General features: G+C 43.8%; 1 protein-coding gene across 1 annotated transcript in view; it reads left to right on the top strand.

Annotated features, from left to right (window-relative positions):
• The window catches only part of fstl4 (follistatin-like 4), a gene marked incomplete at its 3' end in the record, with an annotated part of 306304 nt that overhangs the window by 173195 nt on the left and 114421 nt on the right, over nt 1–18688 (top strand). The window contains exons 4-5 of the mRNA XM_083788296.1: nt 8649–8842; nt 13716–13836. Of these exons, the coding sequence (XP_083644422.1) occupies nt 8649–8842; nt 13716–13836 (315 nt within the window). The remainder of the gene's footprint in view (nt 1–8648; nt 8843–13715; nt 13837–18688) is intronic.

Below are 18688 nucleotides of genomic sequence, written 5' to 3'. Positions count from 1 at the left end.
TCGACTAAAACTAAGAGGAAAAATGTTCGTCGACTACCTTTTTTCACGGACAAAAACTAAATAGAAACTAAATGAAAACTAAGCTATGTTGCGACGCGTTGTGAGCTTGTAAATCGGCTATTTTCAGCAAGTGTAAAAACACTCATTACGACGGCATCAAGACCTGACAAAATACATTTTAGTCGACTAAATCAACTGTAGATTTAGTCGACTAAAATTGCGTGACATTTAGTCGACTAAAACTAGACTAATACTAAGACATTCCAGGTGACTAAAATGTGACTAAAACTAAATGAAAACTATTCAAAAGACTATGACTAAAACTAAAATCAAAATGTGCTGCCAAAAACAACACTGCCATGGGGGCCCACGTGGCCCGCGACCCGCAATTTTATTTGCGTGAGCATGAGGACTGGACCATGGTTTTATTCAAAAAATATTTGTGGACCTTCAGCATTTCTAGTTGAGGACCCCTGAACTAGGATGTTTAGAAGCCTATAAAACATTAATCCATCGTGTGGATGTTTGTGTGGGTGTGTGCGTGCGCGCGTCTGCGTGTGTGTGTGACCACCGCTATGTTTAGATGTTACTCTCGCTACAGTGTACTGGAGGAGGCCAGTGTCTGGCTGGCCACTGACTTACTTACTTACTTACAATTTAAAGACTTGTAAGTTGAGTAAGTAGAGTTCTGTACCGCACAGGTAGCCAATGGAGTAATCTTAAGTAGGTCTAGGAGTGATGTGTTTACTGTAGCTGACTCGCCCAATTTGAAAACTGTCCTACTTTTTTTCGTATAAGAAACTACAACTCAAAGTGCTTTACAATGCTGCACGAAAGAAACAAATGGAACCGATTAAAAATGAACTGATTAAAACAACCAATATTAACACAACTAAAGCCAACAAAGTGAGTGACAGCACAGTGAAAAGAAAGAAAAAGGAACAGCTAATTAAAAACGTAAACAATCAATACAACAAAATCAGCAAAGAAAGCGGCATCGATAAAATGCTCTCTCTCTCTCTCTCTCTCTCTCTCTCTCTCTCTCTCTCTCCTCTCTCTCGCAATTGCCGCTTCACTGTCGACTCGAGACCCCCCCACAGGTTGAGAACCACTGGTGTACAATGCTGGACTTTAATCCAAGAGAACCACAACCTTATAAGCGTCAAATCAATGACCACTTTAGCAAGAGATGTCTCTTTGGTGAGATTAGACCTAAAACCTTTTAATATTTTCCAGAATCTTGTTTTCTTTTAGGAAGGAGTTAATTTGATTATAAACCGCACCTTTTTGAGTATGTTCCTAATAAAAGGGAGATTGGATATTGGTCTATAATTAGTTGGTTTCGCTGAGTCGCTATCTAAATTTGATTTCAGTAATGGTTTCTTTCACACTCTTTTAAAAAGTGAAGCACCTGGTGATAATCTTTATTATTTACAAAAGAAAAAAGTGGCCTTAGTGATAGGATCTTTTCAAATTCATATCACAATCCTTAACACCCAGATATTTAGCCTATACTCAATTGGTTTCAGAGAAGCCAAATGGGAAATGGATTTCCTTATCACTTACTACTCTTGTCTTGGTTCGACTGAGACATTGAATCATTGACCATCGATGCAAAATTACTGTTTCACAGGCCTGGGGTATTGGGGTGAAAGTGAGATAATCGAACTGTGTATCATCAGTATAAGTATAAGTTTCTCTCTATGGTGGTACAGAGTGAACTGTGTATCATCAGTATAAGTATAAGTTTCTCTCTATGGTGGTACAGAGTGGGGAACACTCTAAGAACTGACCCTAGCGGGACTCCACAGGCAATGCTAATCAGATTTGCAATTGCCAAGTGTCAGGTTTGAATAGTTTTGAGCTCTTCAAATTATTTAATTCAGGCAAACAATTCGGCAACATTCTCAAGGAACATCCTTGAGGATATTGTAGCTTACCAGCTGAAGAATTGATGCAAATTGATTGATTGATTCCCCTGAATGTTTATTTTAAGTTGGCAAAGTTGGCGTTTTTGATTTATTCTAAACTGAAAATAGCTATATATACGCATCCATGTGTGTACCCAGTGTTTTCATAATGTCTGTCTGTCTGTCTGTCTGTATGCATATATAGGGATCTATTTGCTAGCTAGTGGATGGGGGTAAATCCATGCTTCTTTTGATACACCCCCCCCACTGCTCAATCACTTTGATCACTGGCAGGGATACGTTTTACCCATGCCTCTTGTGAGAGTGAATTTATTCAACGCATGCATTTCCGTTTGGGAAATGTAGACTGTCTCCTATGTTTGATGATTTCCCATGATTTAACAATTTAATTAAAATAGGTGAATCACGTTAACCATGGCATCCCTATTGTTTTGGTCAGCCTGTACACACTGCAGTTTGCTCTTCTTTGCTATCGCTATACTTTCCACCCATTATTGTACGTAAGCATGATCTACAGCTCCTTGAAATGACTTGATGTACCCTCTTGATACACTCCACTCCACACAAAGCCTCTCGTCATCCTTCTTTCTTTCCCGCGTTGTTTCCTCCTCGCTGACATCTATAAAGGGGGAGCATGGAGAGTGGGCTGTGAGCGGCGGCAGAGCGCCGAAGGGCCGATGTCTCCGGGACAACGGAGCGTCCACAGGCGCGGCGGTGCAGCCTCGGATCACTCACTTAAGCATCTAACATTTGAAAACGGGGCAATAAAGAGAGGCTCTGGTCCCTCTAGGACAATAAAACAGGGTTAGAGTCAGGGCTGAATGCGTTGTGTAATACTACAGGCCCATCTTTCTCCACTGCTGCTGCTGCGTTCAGCCAAACGATTAGGGAGACAGAGAGACAGACGGAGGCAAAATCATAGGACATATAGTAGGGTACTGCAGACAGTTAGTTAGTTAGTTACTTTATTGACACAAATGTATAAAACATTGGGTACAAACAGTAATAAAAAAAAACATGAATCAAAAACTTTAAAAAGGTACAATACATTAAAATATACAGTACAATACAGAATCCCTTTACAACAGGAGCTTTCTATTTCTCCACAAGTGACAGGCATGTAGCATTATGCAAAGCCTCTCTGTTAGTGCCCACAAAGAGTGAGCTCAAATCAATACCCTCATGACCATACTTCATGACACAATGCTCACTGTTTTGTTTTTTGGTGCACAGTGAAATCATGAGAATGTATTTAACCGAGGGAGTAAAAATGGACCCATAACATGTATGTGTCTATGTAGAGTCTGATGTTTGTACTTCATAATCGTTGACGCTCTACTCAAACACCTGCATGTTCTTGGAAAATCTGACAACCTCTGCGGCCACAACATGCAACCGGCTGACTAAATAAGCAATTTAAACGCTCGTTTCAACGCCGTCACTTAGATGTTCATGTCCGCTAATAAACAAAACATCTGAGAGCCTTGGGGCCGACCTTTTATTTTTTGGATACGATGTGCGGCAAAGGGTAAGAATTGTTTATAGTGGAAAATATGCGCTGGTTCTGAAACGCGGCGGAATGGTAAGGCCGTGGGACCTCATCTCGGAGCTACAGTATGAGGTTCCATATGGGGCTGCATGTAACCCTGTGGGGCTTCGGTAGTATCGGTACTTAGAGAGGGCGTGAGTGCCCAACCTGACCACTTGGAGTCTGGCAGACATAAGTCCAGGACCCAGCAAGCACAGGACCACAGGGTTCAATCCCATGTCAGCTAGTTTGACAGCTAGTTTGGCGGGGCCTACTTTATGTTGCTAAGTCTGAACTGCAATCAGCATACTCTGTTGTCGTGTGGGAGATGGTGGCATGCAACGCTTGGGAGATCTACACGTCTTTACAAAGTATAATGTTGTCAAAGTTTTGAGCAGCCGCAAGCATTCCGTTGCGGTGCTGTACAGCATCCAGTAGGTGTATATAATCAGTACTGTACAGCATAGCTGTATAATCTTTCTCTGCAGTTATGTACAGGAGGACAGATTGCGCTGGAGCTCTCCTCAAACATGACAAGGTGTTAATCAATGTGAATGAATACGTGTTAATGTTGTCATCTTTAAAGAGCAGGGGACAACAGTGACAGTAGGTGACGATCCCTCATGTTCTGTGTTAACGTCGATGTGCTTAACCAGGGGACAACAGTGACAGTAGGTGACGATCCCTCATGTTCTGTGTTAATGTTGACATCCTTAAAAAAGAATCAGTGGGACAACAACAGTGACAGTAGGTGACGATCCCTCATGTTCTGTGTTAATGTCCATAAAGAACAGAGGACAGCCGTGACAGTGTAGGTGATGATCACTCATGTCTGAGTCATCTCACGCTTCGTTCTCCTCACAGGAATAACATTGGAAGGGGATTTAGATGAGACCTTCACATGATAGCTGTCAGCAAATAGAAAAGGGTCTATTGCACTGGGAGTGGGCACATCTGCACTCACGTGGCTGCAGATACAAAGTGTGCAAGGGTATGTGACTGAGTACAGTACGTGCCTTGTGGACCAGTACGTGTACAGTACGTGCCTTAACGGGTCCATTTAGTTCCATTTGCACACTCTCAGAGTTAAATTAACATTGATTTTACAATATAAATTGGGGGTCCCAGAGATAGAAATACCATTAAATGGGGGTCCGTAGACTAATGCATGTCAAAGTGGGTGTCCTTGAAATTTGGAAGGTTGATAATCTCCGCTAGAGCCGTACAAATATTCTCTTATGGGTGTCCCTGGCTCTTCAAATTGGGGTCAATTTGGGGGTCCTTGACATGAAAAGGTTTGCGAACCACAGGTTTAGGGGTTCTGCATATCTAGTAAGCCTTCAGGTAGTAGAGCACTGTTTCCCCAAAACTGGGTCATTTGTGGGTCATGGAAACATAATTATTATTATTTCAAAACATTAAAAAAAAAACATCCCCCAAAAAGCTGTGAGCTTGTAGATTTTCACAATAGTTTGCATACTGAGCAAAGTAGCAAACGTCTAATTTCTCTTTCAGGGTCTTGAGCTAAAAAGTTTGGGAACCACTAGAGAATCTAAGCTCACACTCGCTTGTGAGAAGACTGAATGTGTGCTTCTAATAATGCAATATGCACACTAATTGATAATGCAATATGCACACACAATTCATAATGCAATATGCACACACAATTCATGTACAATTGATGTCCCCCCCCCCCAAATAAAACAAAAACTAATTATTTCTATAGTCAAGCTTGATCCCTGTCGAGGTCCCTGCAGCGCTGAGATTTAGATCATCATCTCGTTTTCTGCCTCTATGAGTTCAGGACCGCATGGGGAGGTCTTGCGGGCAGGTTGCTGCACTTTAACGCCCTACATTTGCAAATTTCATCCCCCCCTTCCCTTTTCCATTTTTTCCCCTCCGTTCATTAGCTTTGATAGATGCTGGAGTGTCAGAGGAGATTAGGCAACAGATCTGCGCCCCACTCCTCACAGCAGGGGTTTGGGTTTGGGAGGGTGGGGCGTGCTGGCACTCCGCTGTCTTCCTAATGACTTATTCATGTCGCTGAGCTTTTCATATTTTGTTCACTCGTCGTCGTCACCCTATACCACCACAAACATGCACATAGGTACCCCCCCTCCCCTTACCCCCCACCTGCCGTCACCTCCTGTCAGCTCTGGCATTGCCAGGTGGAATTCCACAGGGGTTGCGAGAATCTGCTGGGAATAGATTTACTTACAAGCCCCCGACACATGACATCCTCAACATGACATGAGCTTGAAGATCAGCTATTTCCGGCTCGCGATGTCATCGCAGGGCGGGATTATGGAGACGGGGAAGGAGGAGAAATGAGCTAATCTCACACTATAGCTCTCTTTTTTATGGTTCTTTTACATTTTTATCCTACGATTTTGTAACCCTTTTTTTTTCACCCATGCAGTGTCAATTATCTAATGTAATCCTGGGTTCTACACTCCCTCTGACAACCTGGGGAGAGCAACGGACTGACCTCATACTTCCTTCTACGCATGAGGAGTTCAAGCCGCTTCTTTTCACCTGACAGGGGGGGGTTGGGTGGGTTCGACGCAGTGCATGGAAGGAACACGTTATTCCAAAAGTTATTTTCCCCTCCATCAGGCGCCCCAGCCTGGCTGGCCAGGGGGAGGCAGTTTAGAGACCAGGATTACTGCATGTTTTTTGTGAGGGTACCTAGCCTCTCTTTTTAATGGTTACTGTTTCCTCTCGCTTTCTCGCCCGCCGCCTTCTGCGCTGTTTGCCAAAATTGCCAGCCCTCCATTCATATAAGTTCACTCACAGCATGTGGGCAATATGATTTGCATAATTGCCCGTTGGTAAGTGTGAGACAATAAAGACTCGACACTGTCAACCCCCCCCCCCCCCCCCCCCCAACTCACGCCGCACGCACGCACACACACACACACACACACACACACACACACACACCCTGATGCCTCAAATTAAGGGACTTCACACAAGCTGTATAATGCCAGAATAGGACAAGGGGCTTCAGAAGAGGTTCTAAATGAGAATGTTTACCTTAGTGTTTTCACGGAGGGTTGAGGATTAGTCATAATTAATTGGACCGCCCCCGTCAGACAAATTATGTAAACGCACGCACACACGCAAGACCTACAAGCTCATATCGCGCCACCGAGTGGCGCGATACGAGCTTGTAGGTCTGCTATTTTTGAAAAATCGAAGAGCGACTGACATTTTTAGAATCTGATCTCAGGTCAGAATGGGTCCATCAGACCAGTGTGTGTCCGGCGGAAACCTCGTATGAATCTGATCTCAGGTCAGAATGGGTTAAGACTATTTAGCCTTGGCGGAGGACGACCATTGGGAGACTTGATGCTGCACACGGTTTGGGTTGCTGGTGAGGCTGGTCAGACCTCAGGTTGCTGGTGGGGCTGGTCAGACGGTCAGACCTCAGTGACTTGCAATGGAGATGTTCAGAAAAAGAATTGAGTTGAATCCCCTCTTTACCATAACAGACTTTAACCCACGTCACGATGCTAAACAGGAATAAACAACACAATACGAGAGCTACAGTCTGGAGTGCTGTACGTCTGCTTCAAAGGATTATTGATCGGCCGGCATCCTACCCGACAGGGCCGACACCAGGATCTAAAGTATCAATGGAAGAGTAGGGACCTCTGCAGATGTACTAGTTATAATACATTAACATACTCTGCCATATAGACTGGCTAAAATATTGTTTTTAATGTTAAGTCAAATATGTTTCCGATTGCATCATTGTTCCTTAACACAAACAAACTGAGACACATCAACACGGCACTGGTCTGAGTCAGCAGGGGAGAGTTTGCTGGTCACCTTCCATGTATCACACAATGCTGGTGGCGGGGACGGCCTTCAGATTACAGGCGTTACAGTACCAAGTACAACCTGGCGTTATGGCACGCGGACGAACATCAACCACACTGTGTTAGTCAGTCACCTTCAGATCACCATCTGTTGCACATGGTGTGAACTGGCTTGAGATGCATAATATACTGTAAGGGCATGCATTCTGCTGGACATTAACCTGTGGTTGACCCCATTGTTAGAGCTGTCAGAGACGTTGTGTTCTCATGTCACTACAAATGTTTTGACCATATTCACTATGGCGTCCCTAGTTTGGGTATACCGCTATGTCACTCATCATTAATTTATGTTTATGTTTAGAAAAGAGCAGATCTACTGCTACTGATCTAATACTGTAGGTTCATCATTAAGGAACAAGACTTTGGCGTCTTGGACATGGTCCATAAACTTGCTTTATAGTAGCTTGAAAACCAATGGCCTTTTTTTTTTTCTTAAAAAAAAAATGCCATTGATTTAGTGGCACATAATTACAAGCCGTGGTTATGTCTATCCTTTCTGTAGACTTATAGTTTTGATATGTGCTTTTCTTGGATGTGTCCATAAAGTGTTAGTAGCATGAAAATGTAAAAGTAAAAGGACAAACGGATTCAAGATTCTGCTGTGTGAAGACGGTCCTTGTGTCCTTAACCCATTTTTGGGCGGGAAGTGGAACCCCTTTTGGTGTTAGCTTTGTTATGCTTTAGCTATTGAAAAATAGCAGATCTACAAGCTCATAGCGAGCTTGTAGGTCTGCTATCTTTGAAAAATCAAAGAACGACTGACATAAACATAGCTTTTTCAGAAAACTGTCAGGATGTAGAAGACATTTTTAGAATCTGATCTCAGGTCAAAATGGGTGCGTACCAAGTTCTTCACTTGAACCGGCAGGTTCAACTTGGTCACACTTTTTTTTGGTGTGACTGTCACAATCATACAGTAACACCAAGAAGTCTCGTACTCCTCCTCCAAGGAGCAAGGAGTTAGGGATTAGGAGGCATCCATTAGGAGCTATGATGATAACGACTCCGCCCCTACAGCTGGTGTAAACGTGTGCATGTGGGCTCGCACGTGCGCCGTGCGGTGTTACAGGGATGCTGAGGTGGAACCGTAGTGGGGCAAATTGATCTTATGTCGCGCAGCTGCGTCTAGTTTCTCCCGGCGGATCCTGCCGGGAGCTGCCTATGCCATAGAAAGCATAGGTGGGTTCCAGTCTACATGCACCATGTCAGAATACACCAGGCTGAATGTGTTGTTGTGTGTTTCCAGGTGACGCGTGCACCATGTCAGAGTACAACAGGCTAAATGTGTTGTTGTGTGTTTTCCAGGTGACGCGTGCACCATGTCAGAGTACAACAGGCTGAAGAGCACGCTGCTGGACATGCAGCCCACGGTTCTGCACAGCGGAGAGCAGCACAGCCGCCAGAGAGACATGGAACAGAAGAGGGCGCTGGTGGACACCATGTTCAAGTACCTGGATACGGACGGTGACGGGCGGCTGGGCGCAGACGAGCTGGCACAGGTGGGCTTCCTCATGGAAAATGAGTCAATGTAGCATCAGGATCAGTTTAACCACATACACCCTATTTCCAGTGGCGGCTCCAGACCATGTATTTACTGAGGGTGCTGGAAGGGAGCATGACTATTAATAGAGGTGCTATGTCCCGTCACCCGTGCACGCGCTCTGATTTTATTTACATTGTATTTGTTTGTTTGTATTGCTATAGCGCCCTCTTTGGCCAATTGAAGTAAGACTGGTTTCATACAGTTTAACTTTCATGTGACTCTGCAATGTATGTATTAGGGGCAGAAGAAGTATATATTTTTTTTTTTTAACTGCAATTTTCATTGGCTCATAAAACCTTAATTCTTTCACTTTAAAAAAAAAGTGTACTCGCAATTCTTTTCAAAATTGAGATAATGTAATTCAAAATGGTGGGTGATCAATAAATGTCAGAGGTAGTCAGAACACAAAGGTTGTTCTGCATGAGGAGACGCATATGTGTATCAAAGTGTTATTGCTGACGGTCAAACGGCTCATGAGCTACAGTCAATTGAGTGCTATAGCGCCACTCTTTGGCCAATGGTTGTGGGCTTCGCGTCCTCACCGTTTGGCATAGCTCTCTACCATATTGCCCTTCGGGCTTGGCCCCATATTAATCATACAACTTAAATATTACTTATTTATAAAATGCTTTATGTTATTGTAATAAAGGATTTTGAGTAGTTGTGAGTTCTAACTATAATTATACAGTGTTCTAATCCGATTATATAATGCATTGTAATCATGTTTATAATGCATGATTATAGAAACGGGCTCCATAGTAAGTGTTACCCATTGTCCTAACGCAAACAAACACCCATCTGTCACATTTATTTCCACAAACTGATTTGAGTATGCTGTGGTGCCACATATGCTGTGTGCCACGGCTACGGCCACGGTGTGGGAATTGGATTATGGAGGGCATCATCTGGTAGCAAGAAATGGGCATCAGAACTGGGTGTTAATTAGACGAACCCATGCCATGATCATGCTGCCAGAAAGGATTGGATTATATCCGCACACTCTACTTGCTGCTCCCAAACTGCGCTTTAATTAGAAAGTATACAACATTTTGGGACACATGGCTCGGGAATCATCGGTTCCTGATAGGGCTGACCCAAAAAAATCGACGCACGGGAATCGATTTTTAAATTTTGAATCGAATAGTCATTAAAAAAAAAGCGTCCGCTTTTGGTCCGCGAGACGGCCCCATTTGGTCCGCGAGCCATGCTCGCGCCTCGCAGCACCGCAACGCCTCCTCCCCTCTCCCCGAACAACAAGGAAGTCAACACAGTCACACAGCAGCCTGCAGTCATGCCGCCACAAAAAAATCTAAAGTGTGGTTGCATTTTAGAATATGCAAGGAGAACAAAGAACAAGTGGTGTACAGTGTCAACTATGTGACAAGAAATTGGGACAGGGGGAAAAGCCCCTGACCTCCTGGGCTCCAGGCGCGCTAATTTGAGCCGCGGTCATCCACACTTTTCTACCCCAAGAAAGAGCCTCGTCGGAAGGGTCTGAGAGCGGCGTAGACCGCGGCGCAAATTAGCGCGCCTGGAGCTCCAGGACTGGTTGGGTTTCGAAGCGTCGACGATCGAAACAAATTTATATCGAAGCGTCGATCATCAAAAACTTAATCGAAGGTCAGCCCTAGTTCCTGAGGATACTTACTTATTTACTTACTTACTTAAATTTGACTAGATGAAGCTGAAGGGACAGAACTTGTAATTGTAAGATTTTGAGAAGAGTGACATGGGAGTAGAGTTTTGGTCTCGGGGTCGTCACTACGACGAATTAGACCGTTCCTCACCCAGGAATCAGCCCAGCTCCTAATCCAGACAACAGTCTTGTCAAAACTCGACTATTGTAACTCCCTCTTTACTGGCCTACCAGCATGTGCACTTAAGCCTCTCCAGCTGATTCAAAATGCCGCAGCTCGCTTGGTCTTCAACCAGCCAAAATTCTCACATGTCTCCCCCCTGCTCCGCTCCCTCCACTGGCTCCCGGTCGCTGCCCTCACAGAATACAAAACTCTGATGCTGGCATTCAAAGCAACCAAAGGTATGGCTCCCCCATATCTTGCAAGTATGATTGAACCCTACAAACCCTCCCGCGCACTCAGATCAGCCAACGCAGGGAAGCTGGAAGTACCCTCACTAAAAACGCCGGGACAACGCTCCACACGTCCCAAACTCTTCTCCCTTCTGGCTCCAAAACTGTGGAATGCACTTCCCATTGCAGTCAGAACTGCAGCATCACTCCCAATCTTCCGCCGTAGTCTGAAAACCCACCTTTTCAGACTCCATCATGGCCCATAGCACTTACCCTACCCCCTTAGATAGCATTTCTGTAGACTTAGATAGCATTTGATAGACTTATAGCATGTTATGTAGACAGCACTATAATTGCATTGTATGTAGTCATAGCACGCCATAGTACATATGTATAGCATAGTAGTATATATGTATAGTTTATATGTATAGTTTCATTATATAGATATTCCACTGTTACTTTCTTAGCTTACGCATGTTTCATGATAAATGCTTTTATGTGATGTATTCCCATGCTTTTTGTTCTTGCTTAATGTAAATCGCTCTGGATTAAGAGCGTCTGCTAAATGCCTAAATTGTAAATTGTAAATTGTCACTGAAAGCAACTGCACCAGCACATATTCTTTATTAAATCTTCTGATAAGACTTTTTAGTTATAAATATGAATCAATAAAGCTTCGACTGGGAGTCCTATAAGCTTCACAAACACTCGAACAATAATGTCCAATATTCCACAGGCCATTTCAGATTTCCTACAGCAACTATGCTTGTGTGCATTTCCGTCCGTCCATGTGCCTCTAGAGGCCATTCCGCGATATAGCCGAATCTGACTCTCTGAGTTCCATCTCAAGCATGTGCCCACCTCAACCTCTCACGTTCAAACTCACCTCCCTCCTGCTCAGTCTGTTCTTCTCCATCAGTTTCAACAGAGCCTCCCACATGTTCTTTTATTCCAGTAGTTCTCAAACATTTCCATGACAAGGACCTCACAAATTAATAAACTTTAGCCTGGAGAGTGGAGACCCCTATTTCAAAGCCTTTTGAAATATGCCTTTTAGCCATGTTAGATTAACTGAAAACATAATCGAAAACACCCGTCCTATTTTCTGTTTTTTTTAAGTGAAATATACCTCTAGCCATGTATTGAGCCAAAGAACAAATGGCTCACCCCTTGCATTTAAATGATGATAATGAAAGGTCTAGGAACTCAATCATGTTACATCAGAAACAAGTGAAACGATACTCTGCCTCTGTGAAATGTAATGCAAAAGCGATACAAAATGCCTCCTGCATAAAAAAGAATGTTGTACTGTACCAACCTACTACATATTTTCTCATCTCAAATATGAATGGTATTTGATCCATCCATCGAGCATGTTCTCACTGTCAAATGTCTAACTGTAGCCTGCTTTGGGGATCAGAAATGCAATACATAATAAAACAGCAGTCTCTGGTGTGTCTGCAATATCTCAGACGTCTGACTGAATATTTTGATCCCTTCACACAATTATTAATGTTGACACGTTACCGGGAAATCATTAGGAAAGACATTCATATCCTCTTTAGCGCAATCATGCTTTAACACATTCAGGACAGAAACCCCTTTTGGTGTTTTAACAAGCGTTATGTTATACTTTAGCTATTGAAAAATAGCAGATCTACAAGCTCATAGCGAGCATGTTGAACTACATATTTTCTGAAAGACATGTCATCATGGAGAATGGTCTGCATTTTGGGGGTGTCCACATTTATTCATAAATGCCCTTAAAGGCATCAAGGCAATTTCAGCCTGATATCATACAGAGAATATTTAAGCGTTGTTCTGATTTATTGGTGGTTAGGTGACCACCGCTCTCCCCAGCCCTTCTCTCTGTTTTTACTCACCACCGCTCCACATTATTACAGCTCCAGTGGTCACCTCACCTGACCGGAGCGGTGGTCACCTCACCACCGAAAAACCCAGACTATGAATAGGCCTTCAGTCACAGAGACAGATGAAGCTGGTCGTGTCCATTTATCTGTCATGACACCCAAAGTACAGCTAGAGAAAGGGCAGAAAAGAAAATATGGGCAAGTGTGCCTCGACAGAGCGTGGCAGTAGAGTATCTGCTATCTGCTTGCCGGTTGTGGTTAGCGGGCAATTTTGGACACTGTCCTTTGCCCGTAAACCTCAAGTTTAGCGGGCATATACAGTTAATATACGGTAATATACAGGTGTGATGTTACAATTCGGGAGTTTACCGGAGTTTGTTGGAAAGTTTAACGGGAGTTTCCTGTAATATACACATCCGTATTCCGTGCTTTTTGCGCAGTGCAGTCCAGCCCTGATCGCATTAACACATTTGATGCTATAGACAAGTATACTATAAAAACACTTAATGTTGATACTCGTTCTAAGGCGTTTTACATCGATATAAGAAAGCCTCACTGTTTTCCATTTTTGGAATCGCTCCGGTGGCTATAGGGCCCCGCCCGCACTGTTCCATCCATTAGCTTCTGTTTTAGCCACAGCCTTGTGACGCTGTTTTCTCGGAAACGTATTATAACTTTTGCTACATGCAGTTAAGCTAGCGAGAAATCGGAAGTGCTTCATAGTAAGATCTGCCTGGTATCCGGTGGGACACGAGCACTACTCAAAGTGTGGCAAATGGCACACGTCATATGAGCCTCTCAGCAGAGTCAGTCTCTCAGGAACAGCCACATGTTATATACCTTCTTGAAAGGGTGGGCTTTTGTTTATTACAAAATAAAAACAACTCGTGTGTGTGCGTGTGCATGCGTGCGTGCGTGCGTGTCTCCAGATGTCCATGAAGCAGCACCTGGAGGACAGTCTTGTGGAGTGCACCATGCAGGACCTGCTGCGCTACGACGACTACAACAATGACGGACACCTCACCGTGCACGAGTTCTACACCGCCTTCCGTGAGTCACACACACACACACACACACACACACGCGCCTTCCATGAGTCTTCATCTTCTCTCTCCGCTGTGAGGTCATACCGTGTTGTCAATAGTCTCCTGTAGCCAGACAACTATTCCACAATCTCCTAATGCTATATAGAGTCTGTAACTATACCTCCTGAATGCTATATAGAGTCTGGAACTACACCTCCTGAATGCTATATAGAGTCTGGAAACTACACCTCCTGAATGCTATATAGAGTCTGGAAACTACACCTCCCGGAAATCTGAATAAGGAAGCTGCCATTTCCGTTCAATTTATTTTAAAATATCTTTATTTTATTGATTTATTTCCCAGTCCTACTAAGCAGCAAGCTATATATACAGTATGCTTAGATGGTTTCTATTTATGTTGGGATACATTTGTGCCGCTGTAAAGACGAAATGGAAGTGGGGAGTAGGCTTCACTTTCGCTTTATATTTTACTCGTGATGGAACTTTCGTTGTTCCAGACTGTATGACGGAAGCATTTGACAATTGTCTGTCAACGTGAGATGTTGTCACTGACAACTTGCACCTTCTCTGTGAAAATAAAGGTCAGTGTTTGTGTTTTTCTGTGTTTTTGACGCAGAATACCCAGTTGTACCTCATGTACTGTTCCACTCATGTGCTGTACCTTGGAGAACAGGACCGTGTGAACATAACATGTAGAAACTGTTTTAATGAACAGACAGTGTCAACAATATTAGTGATTTGCCATGGGTTACATACAGTATGTAATATGCTACATAAGGACCATGCTTTATTCTGTTCTCATAAATGCAACCTTGTTATCAATCGTCAAAATGGTTGTGTGCCAAAATACATTTGTTTTATTCCACTAGCACCTCCCTTCTCCCTGCCATATCTGTCATGTCCGCCCTTTTCCATGTGGCCGTCAGGACCGTGATAGCAGTGGATAAGCTATCATTAAACTGGTAATGCCAGCCCTCCTAAACCTGCACTCCCGCAGTCAGCCATGATTAGGTTATAGCTTCTGAAACAGTACTAATAGCCTGTGGGCTTTAGGCTTAGAGGCAGCAAATAACACCTGCGTTTCCTGCCTAAATAAGGCCCATAATTGCATGGCTGCCAATGTGGGCTTTTTAAGTTATTATCAGTGGCCCTCAGATGGCATGGCAACCTGTAACAACATTTGTCTTCCATTCTCAAGCTAACATTTGATGCATTTTAGCCACACACATACATTCATACACCTTTCTTATTTTCTCCTATTCCTGCCCCTGACTCGGAATGGAATAAATTATATCTGGCACGTAAAATGGCAACTGGGCTGAGACCATAGCTGATAAAAGCGATAAATCAAGCCGTTAGTGGGTGGCAGGCGGCCATTTTGAGGGCTGGCATTCAGCGCCTGTTCGAGTCCATTAAGCCTCACCAGTCGTTTAGCGGTCTATAATGACTGGTTTTAGTGGGAGCCATTCGTGCCATTATTCAGTTACTCTCCCTTCACGTTGCCAGATGGCCTGTGAATGGCCGTTGCGTGGCATTTATCTACCTGCCGGGCCTGGCCCGTGAGAGTTTGTCAAGGTGTTTTATGCTCGACACGCACGTGAAAGACTGGATCGGGACTAATAAAACAAGCTATTGATCACACAACGCTCAAGGTTAACTGTTGGGCTCGGAAAAGAAACCACATAGGAGGGGGGGGGGGGGGTCGGTATTTCTGAGTGGCACATCTGGTGTTCTTGACAAACACAATCATGCAGACGTACGTGTGTGTGTGTGTGTGTGTGTGTGTGTCAGCCGTTCCCTCAGTGAGTGATCAGGGAGGCTGAGGCCAGGAAGCGCAGGTGTGTTTGGTGGAGTGGAAATCGACAATATGGGAAAACACTTAGGAGCGGAATGCAAAACGATGCCGCAGCGACGAGGACGCTATGCGGAGGTCTGATGATGTCTCACTCTGCTGTTCTGAGTGCAAATGCCTGACTGTTAATTTAACCCTGAGCGTGTACAATGGACCCGTGTACAATGGACCTGTGTACAATGGACCTGTGTACAATGGACCTGTGTACAATGGACCCGTGTAAAATGGACCCGTGTACAATGGACCCGTGTAAAATGGACCCGTGTACAATGGACCTGTGTAAAATGGACCCGTGTACAATGGACCCGTGTAAAATGGACCCGTGTACAATGGACCCGTGTACAATGGACCCGTGCGTGAGTCAGGATTTTCTGGGCTATGTTTTCTTTTGACACCTACACCAGTGCTTCCCAAACCTTTCAGTCCGTGACCCAAAAGAGAGATTACGTTTGCCCGGGGACCCAAACTAGTGAAAACATAGCCGATCTACAAGCTCACAACGTGACGCAAAGCGGCGCGTTGTGTGCTTGTAGATCGGCTATTCTTCACTACTTCACTACTTCTTAATTTCTAATGTTTAGCTTTTTCTTTGATTTCTTTAAATTACTGGAAAATAAATCATTGAATTTGTTTTCAATTCATGAAAGATGTTTTTGGTAATGTTTTTACTTTTTTTTAAATGTGTTCGAATTAAAAACAACATGTAGGAAACAAAATATAAGCGGACCCATGTTAAAATGTGCCGGCAGCCCACTTATGGGTCCATCCGAGGTGATTTTTCACGGCATCGCAATTACAATATTAACGTTTCTGGCGAAAGATTATTTGTGTGCTAACTAGCCGTTTCTTACAATGGAGGTCTGCGAGCCGGGAAAACAGAAGTGAACTAGTGAACATTGAGAGCTAGTTATACATATAGGCCTATATGTAGTTTGAAATTGTGCCTGATTTGCTGGGACCAGATTACATACATGACCATATTTATTACGTCATCATTGAGAGCTAGTCATACATATATATATGTAATTTGTAAGTTGATTAGCGGTATACTGTGGTTACTTTGCGCCAAAATCCGTCCCAGCCAACCCGCCACTTTTGATGCGTATGCAAATAAAACAGCAAATTGTGCCTGATTTGCTGGGACCAGGTTACATACATGTATACACAGGAACATTACCTTTAATCCTCCCAACACTAAAACATATCGTCATTACTGTTATATTTAGTAAGTTGTGACCCAAGTGCACAGCAAGAGAGGAGGGGTTGTTCTGAAGTGTTCAGGTTTATTCACAAAAGTAATATGGAAAGGAGTGGAGTGGTAGAATGAGGTTGGCCAAACTCAGCACGGAATTCAAACACTGAGGAGGAGAAGGAGAGGAGGCGTCAGTCTTCAGAGAATAATAACACGGCAAAAAACAACAAAGGCTGGAGCTGCAAAGTTGAACAGCTACGTAAGGCTAAACTGTAACTAGCTCTATAACTTAGTTTAACAACACTAATGCTTGAGCTGTACTTTACCATACGTGTTGACACGAGAAGCTCTGGCGTGGAATGAGGGGCAGACTGGGTTCTTGTAGAGGTAGTGCTTGATTGCAGGATGGAAGACAGGTGCAGAGGATTGGTGCAGGGTAGAGCCAAGGAGTAGTCAGTGAGGGGGGAGTGGCTAAGCCGTGCTTGCATGTGAAGGTGAGGAGGAGTGAGCCGTAACAATTACGTCACAATCGAAGACCAATTACACTCTGGCATTGGGTCCTTTAATCCACATATTTCTTACGTCATCATTGAGAGCTAGTTATACATATACACACCATGTACTCTGGTCCCAGCAAATCAGGCACAATTTGCTATTTTATTTTACAAATTACATATATATCGTATATGTATGACTAGCTCTCAATGATGACGTAAGACATATGGTCATGTATGTAATCTGGTCCCAGCAAATCAGGCACAATTTGCTGTTTTATTTGCATACGCATCAAAAGTGGCGGGTTGGCTGGGACGGTGCATACGGACCGGGCGAAACTATTACTTGCGCGCTCTGCTTGCGCAAGTAATAAGGCGGTAGCAGTTACTTTGTTAAAAGCCTCTGGGGGTAGCAAGTTAGCAACTAGCAAGGGATCCAACAGGGAACCAGCGTACCACAGCAGCTCGTCGACACATGCAACTTGCCAAGGACGGATCTATAAAAGAAAGACACCTCTTATCTTCCAGTGTTGTTCTCGCACCTGCTTCAGCGTGAAGGGAAATCTGATTGTTTCTGTTTTGGTTTTTTTCCCCCGTTCTCTTTGCCTTATTTAATGTATAGACCTTGACAAGTCGCTCACTCTGCACACGGCTCCATTCTGCCGCTGTCCAATTTCATTCCCTTCTTTGAACACAAATCTAATAGTGTGGAATTTGTCTCAAGAATGCTCCCCGGATGATTGTGTTCATATTGATTTTCCTTTGCCTTATTCAAGCTTCTACCAGCTCAGCGTGTTGTTTTACGTTGATATTTTTCTCTCGTCGTCCTAACACTGTCTTCTTGGCACCTGCCCCCCACCCCACAGACCGGTTCTGCTTAAACAGCCCCTTTCTCTCTCTACCGCCCCCCCTGCGCCGTGTTATGATCAATATTCAAAATGAAAATGATATCGGCTCATTTTTACTGCAATGTAACTACTCACAGGTCGATGAGTCTCCAAGGCTTTATTCAGTCTATCACATTGCATTTTCTCACGTACAGTAGTTGTTCTCAAACTTTTTCATGTCAAGGCCGCGGACCCCCATCTCAACGTATTTTGTAACAGAAAAGCAGGGGCAGGGTTTGTGTTAAAGACTTTTAAGTCTTTAGGGTGGCGCTTCATATTGGGGTGGTGGTGACATGATTGCTTTTCAAAGCAGTGAGCATAATAGCTAGGTTTGTTGTTAGTACCTGTACTCGGCACTATTCTAGCAACTACCGTTGCATATTTAGACATATCAGTAGCCGGGATCTCTGATTGTCTGGCAACGCAAGACT

Source organism: Protomyctophum parallelum (genome assembly GCF_964188405.1).
Source record: "Protomyctophum parallelum genome assembly, chromosome: 1".
In the NCBI taxonomy this organism is placed as follows: domain Eukaryota; kingdom Metazoa; phylum Chordata; class Actinopteri; order Myctophiformes; family Myctophidae; genus Protomyctophum; species Protomyctophum parallelum.
Note: the sequence above shows the minus strand (reverse complement) of the source record. Positions and strands in the feature narration are given on the sequence as shown.